The 18,932-nt window shown below is 40.4% G+C and overlaps 2 protein-coding genes across 5 annotated transcripts in view; one reads left to right on the top strand and one right to left on the bottom strand.

The window, feature by feature from the left end:
• The first annotated feature begins 2,430 nt into the window (after window positions 1–2,430).
• The window catches only part of ccdc146 (coiled-coil domain containing 146), a 77,095-nt gene continuing 60,593 nt past the window's right edge, over window positions 2,431–18,932 (top strand). For 3 of the 4 annotated variants that reach the window (XM_041780644.1, XM_041780643.1, XM_041780645.1), the window contains exons 1-2: window positions 2,431–2,562; window positions 3,340–3,518. In XM_041780644.1, coding sequence (XP_041636578.1) covers window position 2,562; window positions 3,340–3,518 — 180 coding nt within the window. In that variant the 5' untranslated portion in view covers window positions 2,431–2,561. Of the gene's footprint in view, window positions 2,563–3,339; window positions 3,519–7,544; window positions 8,205–18,932 lie in introns of those variants that run through there. The other variant, XM_041780646.1, reaches the window with a different exon arrangement.
• fgl2a (fibrinogen-like 2a) lies at window positions 5,592–17,816 on the bottom strand. The gene is made up of 5 exons (XM_041780649.1): window positions 16,987–17,816; window positions 16,062–16,266; window positions 8,818–9,037; window positions 7,366–7,536; window positions 5,592–7,282 (listed from the first exon to the last, which is right to left on the bottom strand). The coding sequence occupies exons 1-5, from the start codon at window positions 17,575–17,577 to the stop codon at window positions 6,967–6,969; spliced, it is 1,503 nt and encodes a 500-aa protein (XP_041636583.1). The 5' UTR covers window positions 17,578–17,816; the 3' UTR covers window positions 5,592–6,966.

Raw genomic sequence — 18,932 nt, 5'->3', positions numbered from 1 at the left:
CACAGTTAGAAAATAATTTAACTGTTGAAACACAGCCTTTTCAATGATTTTACTTAAAAAAGGAAGATTTGATATTGGCCTGTAGTTGTTTATTAAGGTCTTTTCTAGATTGTTCTTTTTAAAGAGCTGCTTAATAACAGCTGTTTTCAGGGTCTGTGGGAAGACACCTGAGCTTAGAGTAAGCACAGTCTGGGGTACCGTCCAGGTCGTAGGGTTGCTAAGACCCCTTGGTTGGTCCCAAGGACTAGAAAAACTGCTGGTCATTTAGCCTATTACCAGGGGTAAAGAAAGAAATACTATCGAGCTTGACCTTGGCTGCCAAGCAACACACATGTCCACATGCGTAAAGCTCGAACTTTTTGCCCCCGCCCAGCCCCAGGTTGTAGCATGCCAGGCCCCGTGATGGATCCTTGGCGCCCTACATGCCTAAAACTTACACACAGGGCTGCATATACTAACATTTACCTGTTGGCTTTTAATGTAAAGCACAGCATAGGAATGGGAATGTTTTTGACTTTGCAGGTATTTAAATAAAAAACATAAGGTGTTAAGTGAGTCTTTATTATTTTTATTATTTATTATCACCATGGCTACCCAGACACTTATCTATTCAACACTGTATAGCCCTGGTTACTGCCCCTTGTGACTGACTCAGTCTGCATCAACATCTGTTGCAGATCATTAAACTTCACACCAGTCACTGTGAAATGTGGCAAAGACTCCCAGCTCATGAATCTTCAGACAGCAATTTTGGTTAGTTTGATGGGAAGAAAGGGCAAAACAAGTTTTATAACATATAGTCAGCAGATTTTTTTTCAGTCTGACTGAGATTTAAGCAAGAAGTAACATGTGAAAAAACAATGGGACAACAGAATGGTGTTGATACTGATAAAAGAATACTCTCAGGGTGCTTTTTCTTTTTTCCATGTTGGTTTGCCAGTTGTCTGCCCCAAATTGCTGTAGCACTTGGGTGTATTTGGCCAGAAATGGTAATATAAGGAGCACACGGAGGGGCATATTTAATCAGAAAGTACACTGGAGTCTGCCAGGATTCAGGAGTTAGAATATCCAGACTGCTGGAGATGGTTCAAGGTTTAATTTGGGAACCTGGCATTGGTACAAAACACTCTTTCTCCGAGTGTAGAGTGATTTGTTTGAATTTAACAGGGATGGCACAATCATAGCTCTACAAAATCAGTTTTTAAACCTCTAATTTGATCTTGCACGTTGAAAGAGGATGAAACTGACTCTCATTTCCTCTCTTTTTGCATTTGCACAATCAAAGATCTTTTCACTTTGTATCTGTTTTGTATAAAATTTGCTGCCGTAATGTTTTGGCTTAGAGCAACGGTCTTAGAATGCATGGCAGCAGCTGCACCATGGAAGCATGGGTAATTTGTCAACTAAAACTATACTTGATGAAAAATAATGCCATTTCAGTTGACTCTAGGCACAGAAATAGAATTTGTCCTCTGCCAAAATAGCACAACTGAATGGGAGAGTACACCAAGATGGTCAGATAGAGCCAAATAAGGCTGATTAATCAAAGTTTTACTCTAAACTGTGCAGGGTTTTGTAATAAAAGAGCATGCAATAATGCATGGTTAATGCACATACCTGCAGCATATGCCCTACCATATGGTATGTTTCAGACTAGAATTACCATAACACTGAAAACACCCTTTGAAGGTTATTTGTGTTACAGCCAATCAACTCAAGGTAAACCAGGAACATGCTAAAGGGGAAATGTATGTATCCCCTTGAAATCAATGACAAGGATTAAGAGCTTTCCACTCTATAGAGAGGAGGATGTACGTAGCACCCATTTGTTAAATCATGTTGCTAATAATTATTGACAGAAAAGTCTAAAGGTATCTCTTCCTCTTTTATGCATACTGTTCAAAAGAGGCATACACTTTGGCATGCACATACATTCCTGAGATAACGCATCCTCGCAGCTGTTCCAGGGAGTGAAAAATGGACCATGCCAGCTCCCAGAGTTCACTGTGGGAAAATAACTAACAGAGAAAAAGCAGAGTTACGTCATCGCCATGTCCTTCACCTTGGATTCAGGTCAGCTGAATGATTTTTCATTTTCCCTGTGCAGTCATTCAACGTATACAGCCTTTGATGCTGCTGCCCGTGGCCAATGAATGACACGTGTTGATAATGTGTTGCAGTAAATTACTAAATACCGCCACCTGCTGGACAAGCAAATACAAGCGTGAACGTGGATTTAAGATTCCTGAGTGCTCTTGTTAAAGATTTGTCTCTAAGAAGCAAGAGACAATTAGGATATGTCTACTAAAGACAACTGACGAAATGTGGGTATATTTGTAGCCGTTTGTGATGGGATAATCACTGAATATGAAGGATTCCACCTGCCACTACGAGGGACGTGTTGCGTCGTTACTATGGTAACTTCAAACCGCCACAGGGAAGTACAAAGGAAGTCTGTGATTGAGTTTTCCAAACGTACATTTTAGCTGTATTTTGCCACTTGGAAGTTAATCTTTGCGATTTAAGTCACGGAGAATTGAAAAGGCGTGCGACGGGTCAAGAGTAAGAGTTTTGCATTGTTACTGTTACGTTTGTTAGTCATATAAACTTGGGCACAAACACGTTGCTAGCTTGTTAGCTTCTGTAGGGTTTAATTAAGTGCAAATGTTTGTGACAGTGATGAGTGCATAGTTAAACGTGAAATAGCGGGAGATGTTTGAGTTTTTTGGGAGTAATATGCCTGAGAGGGCCTCTATATGTGTTTTTATGTAATAGTCGCTGCACTACAGTAGTGCCGTTTAAAATACCATTTAAACATTGAAAAAGTTAGCCATTAAGATTTAAGTGAGGCCAATGTTGTCACGTGACGGAATTAGCCTCTTTAATACATCAGGCTACAATAGCAGCAGTAATTTTGCACCAAATATTGCCGGGGGGGGGGGGGTCTACTTTTTTTTTCTTTTCTTTTTTTTTATTTTATTTGTGTGTGTGTGTCTGTGTGTGTTATAGTTTAAAAATGTGGCCTGATTTTAATACTGGCATAAAAGGATATCTGATTTCACTTTATGAAATTAAAGCAGAAAAGCCAAAAGGCTACTCAATTGTAGTAATTTGAGTAAATTTACAGTAATTGGTTACTTTCCATCCCTGGCATTCCCTCAAATCTTCTCAAAGTAGACCATGGATAATGAAAAAATATAGTAATAATAATAGTAATTGTAAACTGACCTTTTTTTCCTCCTCTAAACCACTGTTCCCTTGCTAGTGTTTCTCCTGTCTCTAGTATTTACCATTTCAGACTGGTCAATATCCTGTCCCTTTCTGTGTGTTTCACATTAGTGAGTCTGTCTGAGGAGCAGCAGGATTGCAGACCTTGCAGAGATGAAGAGGAGCTCAAAGATCAAGAGGAAGACGACATCCCTCTGGTGGCTCTTGCACCCGATGCTTCGTTCCCACATGAGCAGCCCTCCACCAGAACTGATGTCTCTGATAGTCCTGCTTTCCAGTGCTTAGATGAGGTAAGTAACATATTTTGTTAAATTATTATTTTTTTTAAATAGCATCTTTAAGGTGGGAGACAAATCACATTTTGGGGTTTCAGGAAAGTGTTAACTTTGATTACTTAACCTGTGATAAGGTTTTTAAGTTTTCCACTATGCATTGTCCACAGGATCTAATGCAAAAGAAGGCTTGAGTATAAACATCCCTCAGTTTTATTTTACAGCTAAATTGTTGTGGTGTAAAAAATGTATAATTGGAGTAAGATCATATTACCTCAGAACATTACCTTAAAAGTAATAGAATTATAAATGATTACACTCAATGGTTAGCACTGTTGCCTTTTTGTACTTTATAGTCACATAAACCTATATTTAACTTACAATAGAACACAAACAATATATGAAATGTTGAAACTGAGACATTTTAACATTTCATGAAAAATATTAGCTCATTTTGAATTTGATGGCAGCAACACATCTCCCAGAAAGTTGGGATGGAGCAACTAAGATCTGGAAAAGTAAGTGGTACTAATAAACCAATATTAAAAAACAGTTGGAGGAATAATTTTGCAACTACTTTGGTTAATTGGCAGCAGGTCAGTAACATGACAGAGTATAAAATGAGCATTTTAGAGAGGTAGAGACTCTTATTAGTAAAGGTTGGCAGAGGTTCACCAATCTGCCAAAAACATATAAACAATTTCAGAAAAATATTCCTCAATGTAAAGTTGCAAATGCCTTGAATATCCTACCATCTACAGAACAAATATCACAAGATTTAGAGAATCTGGAAAAATCTCTTTTCACAAGTGGCAAGGTCAAAGGTCAATATTACATGCTTGTGATCTTCGGGCCCTCAGGCACGGTGCATTAAAAAAAACAAATCCAAGTTAAAGTTGTGTCATGCAAAGAAGAAGCTATCTATGAACACAATCCAGAATCAATGCTGTCTTCTCTGGGCCAAAGCTCATTTAAAATGGACTGAGGCAAAATGGAAAACTGTTCTGTGGTCACATTGATCAAAATTTGAAATTCTTTCTGGGAACCACGAACGCCATGTCCCACGGACTTAAGAAGAGAGGGACCATCCCTTATTGTTAGTTCAAGAGCCTGTATCTCTGATGGTCTGGGGTTGCATTAGTGCCTGTGGTGTGGGCAGGCACTAACACAAGTCACTATTAGTGCTGAAAAGCATACATAGGTTTTAGAGCAACATTTGCTCCCATCCAGACAGTATCTCTTTCAGGGAAGGCCTTGCACATTTCAGTGAGACAATGACCAATAGAAAACATTTGGCACACCATAAAACAAAAAAATCCGGTAAAGAAGACCCAGGCCTGTTGAGCAGCTAGAATTAAACATCAGACAAGAATGGGACAACATTCCTCTCCAAAAACTCTAGCAACTGGTCTCCTCACTTCCTTGACATTTATATTCTGTTGTTAAAAAGATGATGGGATGCTACACAATGGTAAACATGACCCTGTTCCTACTTTTTTGAGATGTGTCGCTGCCATCAAATTCAGAATGAGCTAATATTTTTCATGAAATGGTGTTTCAACATCTGGCATGTCGCTTATGCTCTATTTTGAATTCGATATGATATAACAATTGTACCTCATACACAGTTAAAACAACATGCACTCATAGGCCCACAGCTTGATCATTAAACCTGTGTGAGGTTAATTGGAACTCATTCTTTTATTGAATTGCTTTATGAGTCAGCAGCTCATTAACTCTTTTATGGCCATGCATCACCATTTCCCCTACACTTTCAAAGATGTTAAAGAACCCTAAATGCTGTACAACAACCTCCTTAGAGTGCTGCATATTTATACCAACTTTGTATACATTAGTAGTGCTACTTTCTATATTTAGTATTTTAGCACTTTGAACATTAGCCTTATTGTCTATGTGCAGTGGTTGACTTTCTATATTGTTGTTTACTTGCTGCTCTATGTGCCTTTAAATGCCCCCCGGGGACAAATAAAGTTTTTTTTTAATTTGAATTTGAATTCATCAAAGGCAACTGCTGTAGAGGATGAGGCACAATGATTCAACCCACTCAAAAACACTAAATCACACACTGCCTTGTAATTACAACTTTATTCATTTTTTGATATAAAAAGTGCATATCTTTTGGCATGACAGCTGAATATGAATGATAGAAAAGATCAATATTGTACACACACAAAGCTCTAAATACACACGTAAGTACTATGAATGGTCACAACAATGCACAATCTTTATCATTGCTCAAATATCAACAATCACTGAACCTTGTTCTGTATGCCCTATGTATTTTATAAAAGCTGTCATATCTCACAAAATAAAATAAATACTGTACACGTCCTTAAAGCAAAACATTCCTCATTCGTCCCATTCACAGTGTGGAAAGAACGGACTAAAAGATGCAATACAGTTTTCTAACAGTAGGCAGCAGTATTGTACAAGTGATGAGTCTGGTAGGGCTTTGTTTTCTTGTTTGTTTGTTGTTTTAAACATGTAGAAAGTGGTGTGTGGCATCCAAAAATGTGCCATACTGACGTGCAGCAAGAGATCAGGACTGAAAAAAATATTTAGAGCATTTATATTCTCTTGCAGTGTTGCCCTTCTCAGAGGCTGCTGTCAAGAACATTTTACTGAAGCATCAATAATCCTGGATGCGCTTGGGAGTGATCCAATAGAAATCTGTCTCAGGCTGCATATTATTATAGTGGGATATTTAATATTGTATAGGATGATGATACATTAGTGGAAGTGCCTCAGTGTTATTAAATAAACAACACTGAAACTATTACTTTTGCACTGCTGCACAAAACACTTCCTAAACAGTTGGACTCCGACATCCAGCGTGAAGTCTTTCGCAATGAATTTCAGTCCCACTCAAAGCTGTATCATTACAGTACCTTCCATATACCTCACTTGAGTGGCTGCTTTTAATTATTAAACCATTTAGAGCGGGGAAAATGATAGCTCATTACCTTTTACTACTTCTGTGTGCTGTGCGGCATCTCCGCTGGGTTTATATCAGGAGGCAGCAGAACAGAAAGTGGAGAAATGTCAGAGAAACTGAAAAATCACCCACAGTAACCCTCCATATAACATTATGGCCCCTATAGGGGGCTGGCCTTTACACAGCGTGTATGGTGATATTTTTATTAGTCCATCATCATTTATAGTCCACTGTCCTTTATTGGAATCATTTTAATTCAACATTTTGAAGGCCACACTCACTAAAAAGGGGAAAAGTACAGCTCGGTTTCAATATTACTTTTTGTTTTTACTGCATTCAAACTGTCTACAGAGCTTATAGTCTTTTTCGGTGTACACGTATGCATATGTAAATGTGTGCAAATGCATGACTGACTATGTGTATGAGTTTCTGACTTCCATTTCTGTCTGTCTCTCTTTATGTTTATCTTTCATCTCCTCTGGCTATACTCATGAATATTTACCCGACCTTTTACGGAGCGTAGTTTTTGGGCCGTATCATCATCCTGACTGTTTTGAAGGCCTGCCTGTAGTTGGTGGGGTAGTACTCCGTCGACATGTTGTGCCATGTTCCCCAGAAGATCCCGTTCCTGACTCCCTTGTACCTCTTGTGGTAGTACTTCCCGTTTAGGTTGGCGGACATGCAGGCGTCGAACCACCAGCCGGAGCTGTAGTAGGCGCCGCAGTTTCCAGAGGGGTACATGTCGTTGTCACGGTCGGGTGTGGAGAAGAACTTCTGGTCGTGGTTGAAGTGCTTGTTGAAACTGATGGCATTCCCAGCTGTGCCACTATAAACAAAATCAAACTATAAGATTGAACCCTTTTATTTAAGTTGATCTCACATGTTTGCTTCTATAATCTGATTTCTCACCTGTATCCACTGACAGAAAGTTTGTAGCGCAGGAATTCATTTGCAACATAGAACTGATCATACTTTGCATACTCCCGAACGCCCTCAAAGTCTTCCAGCTCAATACGCAGCACCATGTCTTTGGCTTTAGTCATCAAGTGGATGTGGTCATTGCCCAGCCAGAACTCACCTCTGCAGCAGCAAGAGAAAAGAGAGGGAGAAATCAAAGATAGATTGTGAACGTGCTTGTACACTTGATTAGAAAATACATGCAAACTGAATTTATTTATTCCTGCAGGTGAGGCGGAGGGAGGTGGAGATGTGACAGTAAAGGAGATATATGAGGAGATATTATTCTTTCAAAGGGAGGTTATACTGGATCTGTAGGCATGGTTATCAAGAGGTATCCTGGGTTATTTCCCTCATAAAATTCAGCCAGGAGAGGAGAGGGGAATAAAGATAAAAATATGAATCAACTGATAGTAGAGGTGCTGCTGTATAACAAAATATAGGCAGTGCTGAAGGATGCTTTGTAACCTTTTTCCTTTGTGACTCACCATTCCTCTACTCACTCTAGTATTTTAGTTTTTATCTATAATTGAATTTACTCAGAAATTTCTCATTTTTTTGGCTTATTTTGTGATTAATTTTGTTGTTTTTTTGCATGTGACAATCAGTGATGAGAACAGGTGTGGGTAATCAGTCATAGTGGAAACAGGTGGGCCTCGTTAGGCTCTGATTGAGCAGGCATGCTCAACTGAGAGAAAGGGGGAAGCTGTTTTCTAGCTAACAAATTCTGCTAAAGTTCCTGCGCTCTTGGGTGACTTTAGGTGCCAACTGTGAACATTTGCTTGTCACAAGTAAGTTAAGAATCTTAAATTAATGCTTTTAAAATTTGATTTTTATTTCAAAACAGTTTGCATCAATTTGGTGCACCCCTTTGGTTAACTGAGCATATGGTAGGTTCCAGTTTGTTGTGCTTGGACTTTTTCTTTAACCTGTTGACTTTCACTTGCTTTTACCTGCAATTCCAAGTTATTTTTGAAGTTTTCATGCTTTTGTTAAAGGGTTACTCTGATGTTTAAGAATAGAGAGAGCAAAGCTATGATAAATAAACACTGTCAGTGCCCTACAGGCAGACAAATAATCCTTAATATATCTTTTACATGACCTGGTGTAAACCCAACCACTCACAACCTTTATCCTGTTTGAGCCTGTAATCCTGTGTACAAGCAGTAGGAAATTACACTGTTGTTTTTCCAAAATATCTATTTCTATTTCTCAAATATGTCCCATATTTCACAATGAAATACATTCTTTCCAGTTAAATAAAAGAATACAAGTTAGATTTTTCCAAAGGCTTACAAGACAACCAGTTATTTCTAAGCCTTTCCAGGCTTTGAGTTAAAGCAGTAGTTTTCCCCCTATCTTAAGATGTACTTGGAGGGAAAATATGTCACTAAAGCCTATTACCTGAGGTTTCCGAAGCCTTTCTTGTATTCTGCCCAGGTGCGATTGAAGCTCACAGACCCATCAAGTCGCTGCTGTATCACAGTCCATCCTCCTCCATAGGACTCCATGTCACAGAAGACTTCAAATGTCCCATTGCGAGGATCAGGGGTCACACGGTACACACCGTTCTTCCTCACCTCCATCACATTGTAGTCTGAACAGTCCCGAGGGGCCAAGATGACTGTTAGAAGGCAGATAAAAAGAAGACAGGGCGGTGTTTAAAGGACTTGCTGTGTGATTTTCAATCTTTTATTTGCCCAACCATGAGGCATTAATTGAAAAAGTCCCTGAGGCTAAGGGTAGAGAAAGAGAATGCGATAAGTAAGGGAGAAATCCAGCTTTGACCATTCTGATGCTCTCATTCCTGCATTAATTTCCGGGGCAGTTTATTCCATCACAAAGTAGTTCAGCATGTTCTGTAGCCAATCTGTTACTAGAATATTCCCCTGTTCCTCGAGGGATCAAGCTTGAGTTCAGAAGGCATCAAGCATCGAACAAATCCTATTTTTCAGCAGCATTTTAGAAAAACTTTAGCCTGTCTCTCGCGTCTCTACATAATGTCTCGTCTTAAAGATCACATTTTATATCTGACATGAAAGAAAGGGAAGGACAAAAGCCACTTTAGTAGGATAAAAGTCATAGACCCTTCACTGTGCAGCACCACAGGCTCATTTCATTCAGCTCTTCTACTTTTCCCCTGTTCTTTTTATACCTGCTCACTTACTTTGCAAACTCCTGCTCCCATCCCCTGTGTCGCACTGCAGGCCACTGACCCTAGCCTGAAACCGAGGTCCAAAGGCCCCTGTCAGTTAGCATTTGGGGAATTGAAAGGAACAGACTTGTCAAAACGTGGGAAAGTGTAAAAGTGGATTAGAGAGGCGTACCCCCTCCCTACATGTTCGGCACCTGGGGCTAAAATCATCCTGACATTGGGCAGGCTACATGCAGAGTTTTTTTGGCGCACTCCGCTGCTGATACAGTTTTGTCACACTGTTAAATCTGTTTAGGCGTTTGGTAGATTATAAAAAGAGCAAGGAGAAGGGGGGATGTTGTGATTACAGAGGCCGAGACGTCAGGTTTCTTTGAGAACAGGGAGGGGAAGTCTTGACTAAAAAAATACTGTTTCCTTGACTGCAGTTTGCAAGGGTAGACTTTTGTCTTCCTCTCCCTGACTCTCCAGCCATTTACTGTATTTTGCTGTCAGAATATGCAGAATGACTGCAGATGTTAGAGAAAGCAGTAGAGCGTGAGGTTAAAAATCTAACCTTGTCACGTTAACAGCTGTGTCTGCTTGGCATTCAAACTCCTTCATAGCCTTCTTCATGAAAGCAGTTCCTCCTCTTCACATCTTCCTCTCCTTATTTGTCCCCATCTGTCCAACTGGACCGTCACTTTCCCAGGACATACAAGAGCGGTCTCATCTTAACTACATCTGGCACTATGCCTGACCTAAATAACTCTGATATCAGCCACTTACTCATGACTTACTGCCTGATTGGCTGACTGACTCTTCAGGCAGCTATTGAGACAAATCATTGGTTAATTGGCTTGCTTTCTTGCTTGCTTACTAACTTCATAAGGCTGACATGCTTTAATAAACACCCCTCTGCTTTAAAACCACGTTGCAGCTTTGCTTGACTGACTGCATACAGATCCATGATTGACATGAAAGGAAGAGGACTCTTACTGAGGAAACTTTCCCTGTTGTTAACTCAGATTAGCAGCTGTAGTGGAAGGAAACCCACATCCAAAGTGATAGTATATTCTCTCCCCACAAACATATCAAACACTGCTGTCTGTTTTGACAGAAACTCATGAAAAAGCAACACCCTTCCTCGAGGATGTGGTGCGCAGTCAGGCAGTGCCTGACAATGTGTTCGACCGGGTGTCCATTCTTTTTGTTTATAATTGAGTTAATGTAGCTGAACAGCAACACAAATTGCTATCCATTCACCTCAAGGCTCTTGTATGTCTTGCAGGAGTGAAAGTGAAGAATAGCGCTTGCAGCAGGGTGGGGAAATTGGCAAAGGGGTTGGAATAAATGCTTACGAGGCTGTGAGTGATAAAAGCATCTTGACAAAGGTACTTGACGGTGAAATTGCATTTCTACATTACTTAAATGTCTAAGTAAGTTATGCCAGTGTTATACAAGCATATGCTCTGTTTTGTTTTTGAGAGTAGTGCAGAATAGTTTGAAAAAGTGTGTCCTTAGATGCCTTTTTCAAGTGTAAATGTTAGAGCTCTCTGTGTAGTGTAGCCTAATGAGCTGTGCTAGTGAGGCTAGTTTCTAAATCCCATGTACAGTGTTTTGGAGTGGTGAAATTTGTTCTCAAATGACCCCCTTACAACACAAAAACAGCTTAAGACGACCCCAAAAAAGCCATTTTTATCCGATATAAGATTTTAATACCTTTAGCTATGCTTACATGCCTTGCTTTGGATAAAAACTGAATTATAATTTGGTTGTGCAAATCTCTTTTTAACAAGTAATTAGATTAATGATTCAGCCACAGTTTGGCAGCTAGATGGTTTCAGCATTCAGGAGTCTGGGGAGCCATTACAGCATGAATTGCTCTACTAAGCAGTTTTCACTTTGTAATAAATAACTGGAAAGTATTTTTCACCATAAGTCCTTATATACCGTGTATAGTCAGAAGTATAGGGACATAAATTTAGCATTGTTTTATAGTTTATAGTGAAGAGTAAATGGGATTTGTTTGACATTAGTACATTTTTTCCTCATTTTATAAGGTGGTCATTCATCTCTTGGTCTTAATTTTTGTAATTCGTCGTTGTTGCAAAGGCAGCAATGGTAAAAAATCAATTACTCATCTCGCAAATCAGCAGACCTCTTGCTATTTTTGTGTTCTTCTTAAAATCCACTTCAGAGCAAGTAGGAACAATTCCATCCTCTATTTTGACAAATGATTTGCCTCTTCTTGAGTCAAACATGAAAGATTGATGCACAGACACAAATGCTGCTGACCCCATGTGCCACCCGTGACTAATATCGGGAAATTAGCCCACATTACTCCTCATGTTGTCGTGGAGAGATAATGAGAGCTAGTTGTTTTATGCAGGAATGAGCACTCAAGAGCATGACCTCCAGAGGAAGAGAGAGAGGCAGGGGGGGAGAGAGACGACAGCACTCGGAAAGGGGATTAAAAGAGAGCAAGATTGGGAAAGTAACAGCAAGTGAAGTGAAAAGGAGTTTGGGAAAAAGTGATGAAGAACAGAGGATAAGTGTAAAAGGGAAAGAGGACAAGATCTGAAGGAGAAAGAGAGGCAACTTTAGGAGAGAGGAGGGATTCCCTTCACACCACTGTCCCAGCTAATCTACTTAGAAATAAGCATGTTTTTAACATAAAAGCGCCAGTATAGTGTCACATTCACTCATGCAATACCAGGATATAATTCAGTTTCAGACAGAGAAGTAGCCCGCCTTTCAACTGCAACCTCATCCAAATAAGCTTTTACATCAATGTAAGGAGACAGTTTGTTATGCTCAGCTAGTTTGAAAAGCAGCTTCTATTATTAGTCTCACTCTCAGAGATCTCTGAGAAACCATTGAAATGTGTTTCTTTGAATGTATTTGTCATTAAGTTAACGAGTGTAGTATGTGATTATTCCCTCCCTCCCTCTTTTTGAGTTTGTCCATATGGACAGCGTAGGAATGTCAGCGCTCTTGAATAGTTATATAAGAGGTAATTTGAATTTTCACTCTGACCCTAGTTGTCATTACACTTCACTCGTGCGAAGAATGACCTCAACCTACAGTTATTTAGCTGTCGTAATTTTTGCGATGCCTGCACTTAGCCATATGAGGTACTCCCATGCAAATTTAGAGGACATATGGATGGTACTGAACCCAAAGTATTCAAGAAAATGGACAATTCCTCATATGGTTATTTCAGTCTTTGCCAAATCTGTAATATTTCTCATATAGCTGATGGAGAAGGCATGTCGAAACAAACAAGCCACCGTGCGTGCTTCAGTGTGAGTGTCGTTGTCAGCCTCAAAGATTTCATTTCCTCTTTCCCAGAAAGAGAGGCCACGTTGGGTGAAGGTGAACACCCAGAGCTGAGCTATTTGTAGAGATTACAAGTCAAAGTGTCCACTTAGGCATGATTGGATTGATTTGTGCCGGATGATTCGTCTCAGAAAGCAACAAAATGCAGGACTTGCTGCTGATAGCTTAAGTTTCTTCAAGTAAACATGGTGAACAATAGGGGTGGGAATAGGAGGGTAACTTAAGAAATAATACAAGAAGAGACAAGACTATAACAAACAATATAATATAATATGAAACACTACAATACAAGACAATGGATGATACATTAGGAGATGAGACAATGTGATACGATATGTTTCAATACAGTATACATGGTCCATGATAACTGATATGTTAATACATCGATGATGAGCTAGTTCACTTATTAACCTGAAATGTCAGACACTTTTTCACATATCAGTTGCATGGGCAGCTCATAGTCTGTGCTTGGGAAGGACAGAACTAGGGCTAGACCGATTATCATCCTGGATTATTATTGATGGCAATATTTGGCATTTAGCCAATTATTGGTATCTGCATTTTACTATAAAGGAGCATTGCTCCTTTAAGAAGGACTTGCTGGTTTTACCATCCAGGATGCTAGGCTATACAGGGTAACAGATGGGTACAGATTCTCCACAGAATTTAGCAAGGTTTTGGTAAAAATGGGCCCCAAAAACAATGTTGGCTCAGACCTATGCATTATCAAGAAGTAACTTTTTTGCAGTGCAGCAGCACGTAATTAGTAGCCACAGCCTGCACTGCAAAAGACAAAACCACAGAGGCTTTCTGGATAAAAATCAAAATTCTTCAAAAGTTTTTGATAGTGTGTGCGTTTGGGCCAACATTGTTAGGTAGCTAATTTTTTCCAAAAACTCGCTAAATTCTACGGAGAAACTGTACCCATCTGTTACCATGTTTAGCCGGGCTATTCGGTTGGAGGCCCTGGGGGCCCCAAAGGTCATTTTTAGTGGCCCTTTAGGTAGACTACTGAAGATGATTTACATCATTTTCATAGTGAAAATGTATGTCTATAGTATTCACATTACCACTGATGATGTTTATTTGCCCTATTTGTTTGTCCCACCTCAAAGTGTTGCAGTTATACATGTTCATACCTTCTTTTTCCTGCCAGACACATGCACTGCTTCTCACGCTGATGTCTCAGCATGCACATGTCAGTGCCTGTTGTCATGATCTTGTGAGCACAACAGCCCAACTGGCTCTAACTTTTGGGTGGGCCTCATGTTTTAAACCCTAACCAAAAGACATGGCAGCTTTTTGGGGGATTGCACAGAACACCAGAGAGGTAAATCAGCACCAGGACTAGTGGAACAGATTTTAGGCAAAAAGAAAAAGCCTTTTATAACTGCAAAGATTGTCAAGAAGTATATGCTTGCTTCTATCAAAGAGATTGTTACAGATGATAAAATCCAAAACAGTTTGATTGACTGAAGCTGTAAAAATGGTTACACATACTGTATGCTATGAAATATCTCTCAGGCCCTTCATTTTAAATTGTTTCTCAGGAGCTGGCCCCCATACCAAACTAACTGAATAGCCCTGCAGTATAGCCTAGCTTCCTGGTCCGTAAAGGAGCACTGTTCACTGAAATCACTGGAGGCTAATGCCCCTGCTACTGCCAGGTACCTCACTCAGCCGAACTTGAAAAATACTGAAATATCCCCTCAACTCTACAGTCTCATCTAATATCCTACTCACAACACAATCTGACCAGCTTGATGTCACACAACTACCAGCCAATCAACACTGAGGCTTCGGCACAGGAAGTTTGCGGCATCACTTCCTGTTTCCTGCTGCTACAGATTTGCTGTTCTTAGAGATAGTGCTACATTGCTTATTTACCTTCATTTCTCAACATGCAACCTACATTTACCTTTGCCACATAAATGTCATTGTGTTTTTCATAACAAATGCATATCGCTTCCAAACATCAGTCCCCTCCACTACCAATAATCAGTATCAATATCATTCCTGAAAATCCAATATCAGTCAACCCTTTGACAGAACCTTTTAAAAGAAATCTCAGAGGGTGACTGGACGAATGTTTCTGTCTGTCAGATTCATTATGAGCCATCAGAGCAGATGAGCTCTACAGGCAGCCATTTTTGCTGTTTGCTATCAGTGGAGCCAGTTGCTAAATCAGGCTCTTTCCAAAGCCAGTCAGTCTTCTTTTCATAAAGAAATGTCAAGGTCTGATTAAACTGCTACATCCATTTTAATCTCTTCACCTGTTGCCATTGTTTACAGGCTTGCAGTTGAACTAAACCCCACCCAGAGCTACAACCTCATTTTCCTCAGACGACCTTGATTGGTCCGTTCATACTTAGACCAGGAACGAACGTTTCAGCTTGAAGCCTTGCAAGATGGATCTGCATGATGACAGACATGGAATCTGGCCAACCCATCAACTTTGCAAGATTAACAGTTTGTGTCTGTCTCTTTTTAGTCTTGAGCTACTATTCAAAATTATCCTGCTGTCAATCTCCTCCTTTTGAAATTAACCTTTAATTAACCAGGCCTTTTTTTTGTCATGCTATGAAGTAGTGCCGTTTTAGCATTTACTCCCACCCTTGGTGGTGATGTTATGCAATGAAAAGAAGAGATGCATTACAACACTCTGTCCATTCCTGCTCTCTGGATGATTTCAAGATACAGTGATATTAGGATAATAGATATGATTTGATTAACTAAAGAGTATAGCTTGCTCCTATAAGACAGCAAAATTAATTTATGTATTCACTTTTTTAAAATATCATAATTGGTACAATTCAGCATTTGTATCACATGAGTAAGGATAATACTGTATTTCCAGATGGGCTGAAGGAATGGAAAGAAAAGGAGTGAAGAGAAGCAAATATGAAATTGTCTCAATATCATGCTGAGAGAGATGGCAAAAATAAAAAAAAAAACATGAGAGCAGGAGAAAGAGGAGGAGAGGCATCTTTTTGAAAAAGATAGAAGAGAATAGACCATAACACAACAGAAAACACAAAGAAAGGACTTTTTTTGACAAAGAGAATGCATACACATTGAAATACCAGAAAGATGAAATGTGCACAAAGGTGGAAGCAAAATAAAAGGAGGAAAGATTTTATTCCGAACAAATAAATGTCAGAGAAAGCAGACTTACACTGAGGCGTGTTCTGCACTGCACACTGGGTGGAGCAGGTGGAGCTGAGCTTGTTCACCACTCCGGTGATGTTCTCCACTCTCCTGTCCACCATGGCCTGCACGTTGTCCATGTTGAGCAGGTTGAGCCCCTCCAGGCGGCCCTGCAGAGCCGAGATCTGGCTCCTGGCGTTGCGCAGGCTGGCTGACATCCTATTCAGTTTCACCTGGGAAAGGCCGGAGCGATGAGAGGGAGGGAGAGGGAGAGTTATTTGTGTGCACAGAATACAAAGCAGGTGGATTACTGAAGTCACCAGCCTCCTTCATTGTCTTTTACCAGCCAATTAGAATTTGTGGAATACAAAACGAGTCTGCGTGATGGTTGGACGTCTGCCAAAGTGGCTGTGAGAGTCAACAAACTTAGCTCACAGAACAAAAATTTACCGCCGTTTGGCTGCTGTCCGACGCTGTTTCCCCACCCTGTTTACAATACCAGGAATTTTCCCTGGTGGACGGGTGCCCGGTAGGACTTTACATGTCCTTTTAACATCTGACCTGTTTACATTCCAGCTGGCTACATTTGGTTAAACAGATTTGGGTGACATAATACATGCAGTGTTAACAAAGCACTTTTGAGTTTGTGTAGATCAGTGACGCAAGGGTGGTGATGATGCAAAGTTTCTGAGAGTTTGTTTGAAATATAGGAATTGGTGCAGTGCCACTGGATTGTCTACTTCTTTCTACTTTTCTGTTTAAAAATGTACTATTCAAAAAACATCCATTCTGCTAATGAAGCAATAAAATTAATAGATGTAAGATTGACTGAAAATGCAAAATATATACATTATAGTGGTTTTATCTGAAAATTTCAATTTTATTTCCTTAGTAAAATCTCACACATTCAAGTGTTAATCATCTGTTCTTGCTTGTTTTTGTTTTGTTTTTACCTGCATCTCCTGCATCGTGCTCGGGCTTGGTGTAATTCTCCCAAAATTGGAGCCTTGCCCAATTCCAGCAACATCCACAGTAGCTCCAGGCACTATCCCGTCTCCCCTCTCCTCTTGGCTCGACCCACCTTGCACCTCCTGCCCCATCAGATCCACCCTCACTTCTTCCCCTGTGTCTCTCTGAACCTGTCCCTGGTCCGCTTGATTTCCAAAAGCTCCACTGCCCCGTGTCATGCCACGGCATTCCTGGCACCCGCTCTTCAGCTTGTTCACCACCTCCTTCAGGCTCTGCAGCTCCTTCATCGTCTTCTCCAGCAGCCTGAACTGCTTGGGCAGCTGGATGGTGAGGGGAGGCAGGGTGAGCTGGTAAGGGCAGTCCTCTGCCCCGTCCTCTCCCCCGACCCCTGAGCTGCTCCCACACTGGCCGGAGGGTCTCAGTTTCATGGGGCAGGAGGCAGGGGTACCAGAGTCAGATCCCAAAGGGAAAGCTCCTCTAGGGTCCCATCGCTGGTGTGAGTTGACAGGAAAGTCCACTGCCTGACTGGCTGTAATAAAGAGACTGGCAAATATGCAAATCACAGTCGCCCTCATTTTTTGAGGGAGATCTCCAAAAAAGAAACAAGTGTTTTTAAAGTCAGAATGCGCAGCTCCCTCTGAAATAACTGCAAAAACTCTCCAAATGCAGTGTGAGTGTATGTCTGTGCCTGCAGCTGTAGATAGTAAGTATAGGTGAATGTGAGTCCAGTATCCTATTGGTTTAGGAGTATGTATGTGTGAATGAGCGCAGCCTGCAGGAGGAGAGCACGCAAGGGAACTGCCGCTGCCTCAGATAGCTGTGTCATTAATATCAGGACGAGCAAGCGAGGGAGGGAGCAAGAGAGATGGGAAAGAGAGAGAGGATGGGAGGGGCAACACTATTGCGTAATTCTAAGCACCGTATCGGCAGCATTGTGGAAAAACCACAGAGATGCAGGCAGAAATGATGGGAGGAGAGTGGGGTGAAAAGAGGAGGGGAGTAGGGTGGGTGCTTTGCCTGCAGTCAGTGCATGGTGCTGTCCCACCAACTCTGAAGTCAGCTCATTTCCCTGAAGAGTAAAATGAGTCAATACACAGGAACTATCCACTTTATTCACATTAAGGTTTATTTTGTTGTTTTGTCTATTAAGACATCTGCATGCAACATCAGATTTGAGAGTCTTTGGCCAAAAATATCTGTCTCAGCTCTACCAGTAACTGTCCTGCTCTTAATTATGCTCAGGTGGACGCAATTACAGCAAAATCTATGGTTAGCCCGCAGCAACAATAGAGAAGGTTCGCTTCAATTAGTTGAACATTTTGTTTAGTGGAATTACACGGCTTCCTCAGGATGTTTTAAATTAAGAATCCTTAAAGACTTCTGAATAATTTTTCCCTGAATCCTCAAGGCTATTTTCAATATTACACACCTGCTAATACCTTGTACTCACTGTTATTTTTCCTGTGCAGCAGCAGACGACATAATTTTAAGTCTTTATTTAAAGAAGGAAGACAAATTTAATGTTTAGATGGCTAAATTGTCTTTAAAGTGACAGAACTGTTTTTTCTTCATTATTCTTTAATTAATTCTTCCCTGACACAACACAGGACTGTAAACATCACAATCATCTGAAGCATGAACACAATATGGAAATTCTAAAGTAATTTAACACTTAACACCTGCATCCTGTCACTGTTATAAATGCAAAACATCCTCCCCTTTTCTATTTATTTCTTTTTGCCACCCTAAATGGTTCTGCTGGCTTTGACTACCTCGCTGGCCGTCAGTATGGATGTCATTAATTGAAGCAGTTGGCTGCTTTAGACTCATCTGTTTCACATAAAGATTCTCTTGTATTTAGAGTGTTACTTGATAGATGCCTGAAAATGTTTCCTCTGTAATTTTGTTGAAGAAAATTAGAGATAAACTA

The sequence above is a fragment of the Cheilinus undulatus genome, linkage group 23 (assembly GCF_018320785.1).
Source record: "Cheilinus undulatus linkage group 23, ASM1832078v1, whole genome shotgun sequence".
NCBI classification, from domain to species: domain Eukaryota; kingdom Metazoa; phylum Chordata; class Actinopteri; order Labriformes; family Labridae; genus Cheilinus; species Cheilinus undulatus.
The sequence above is the reverse complement of the archived record's forward strand: the minus strand, read 5'-3'. Positions and strand labels throughout refer to the sequence as shown.

Excerpts from the sequence above, each read along its gene's own strand:
- fgl2a (XM_041780649.1), bottom strand. The coding sequence starts at position 17,577 with ATGAGGGCGACTGTGATTTGCATATTTGCCAGTCTCTTTATTACAGCC. Across the intron at positions 9,038-16,061 it reads AGTGCAGAACACGCCTCAGT|TCATCTTGGCCCCTCGGGAC; the intron begins GTAAGTCTGCTT and ends GCCTTCTAACAG. Across the intron at positions 7,537-8,817 it reads AAAGGCTTCGGAAACCTCAG|AGGTGAGTTCTGGCTGGGCA; the intron begins GTAATAGGCTTT and ends TTGCTGCTGCAG.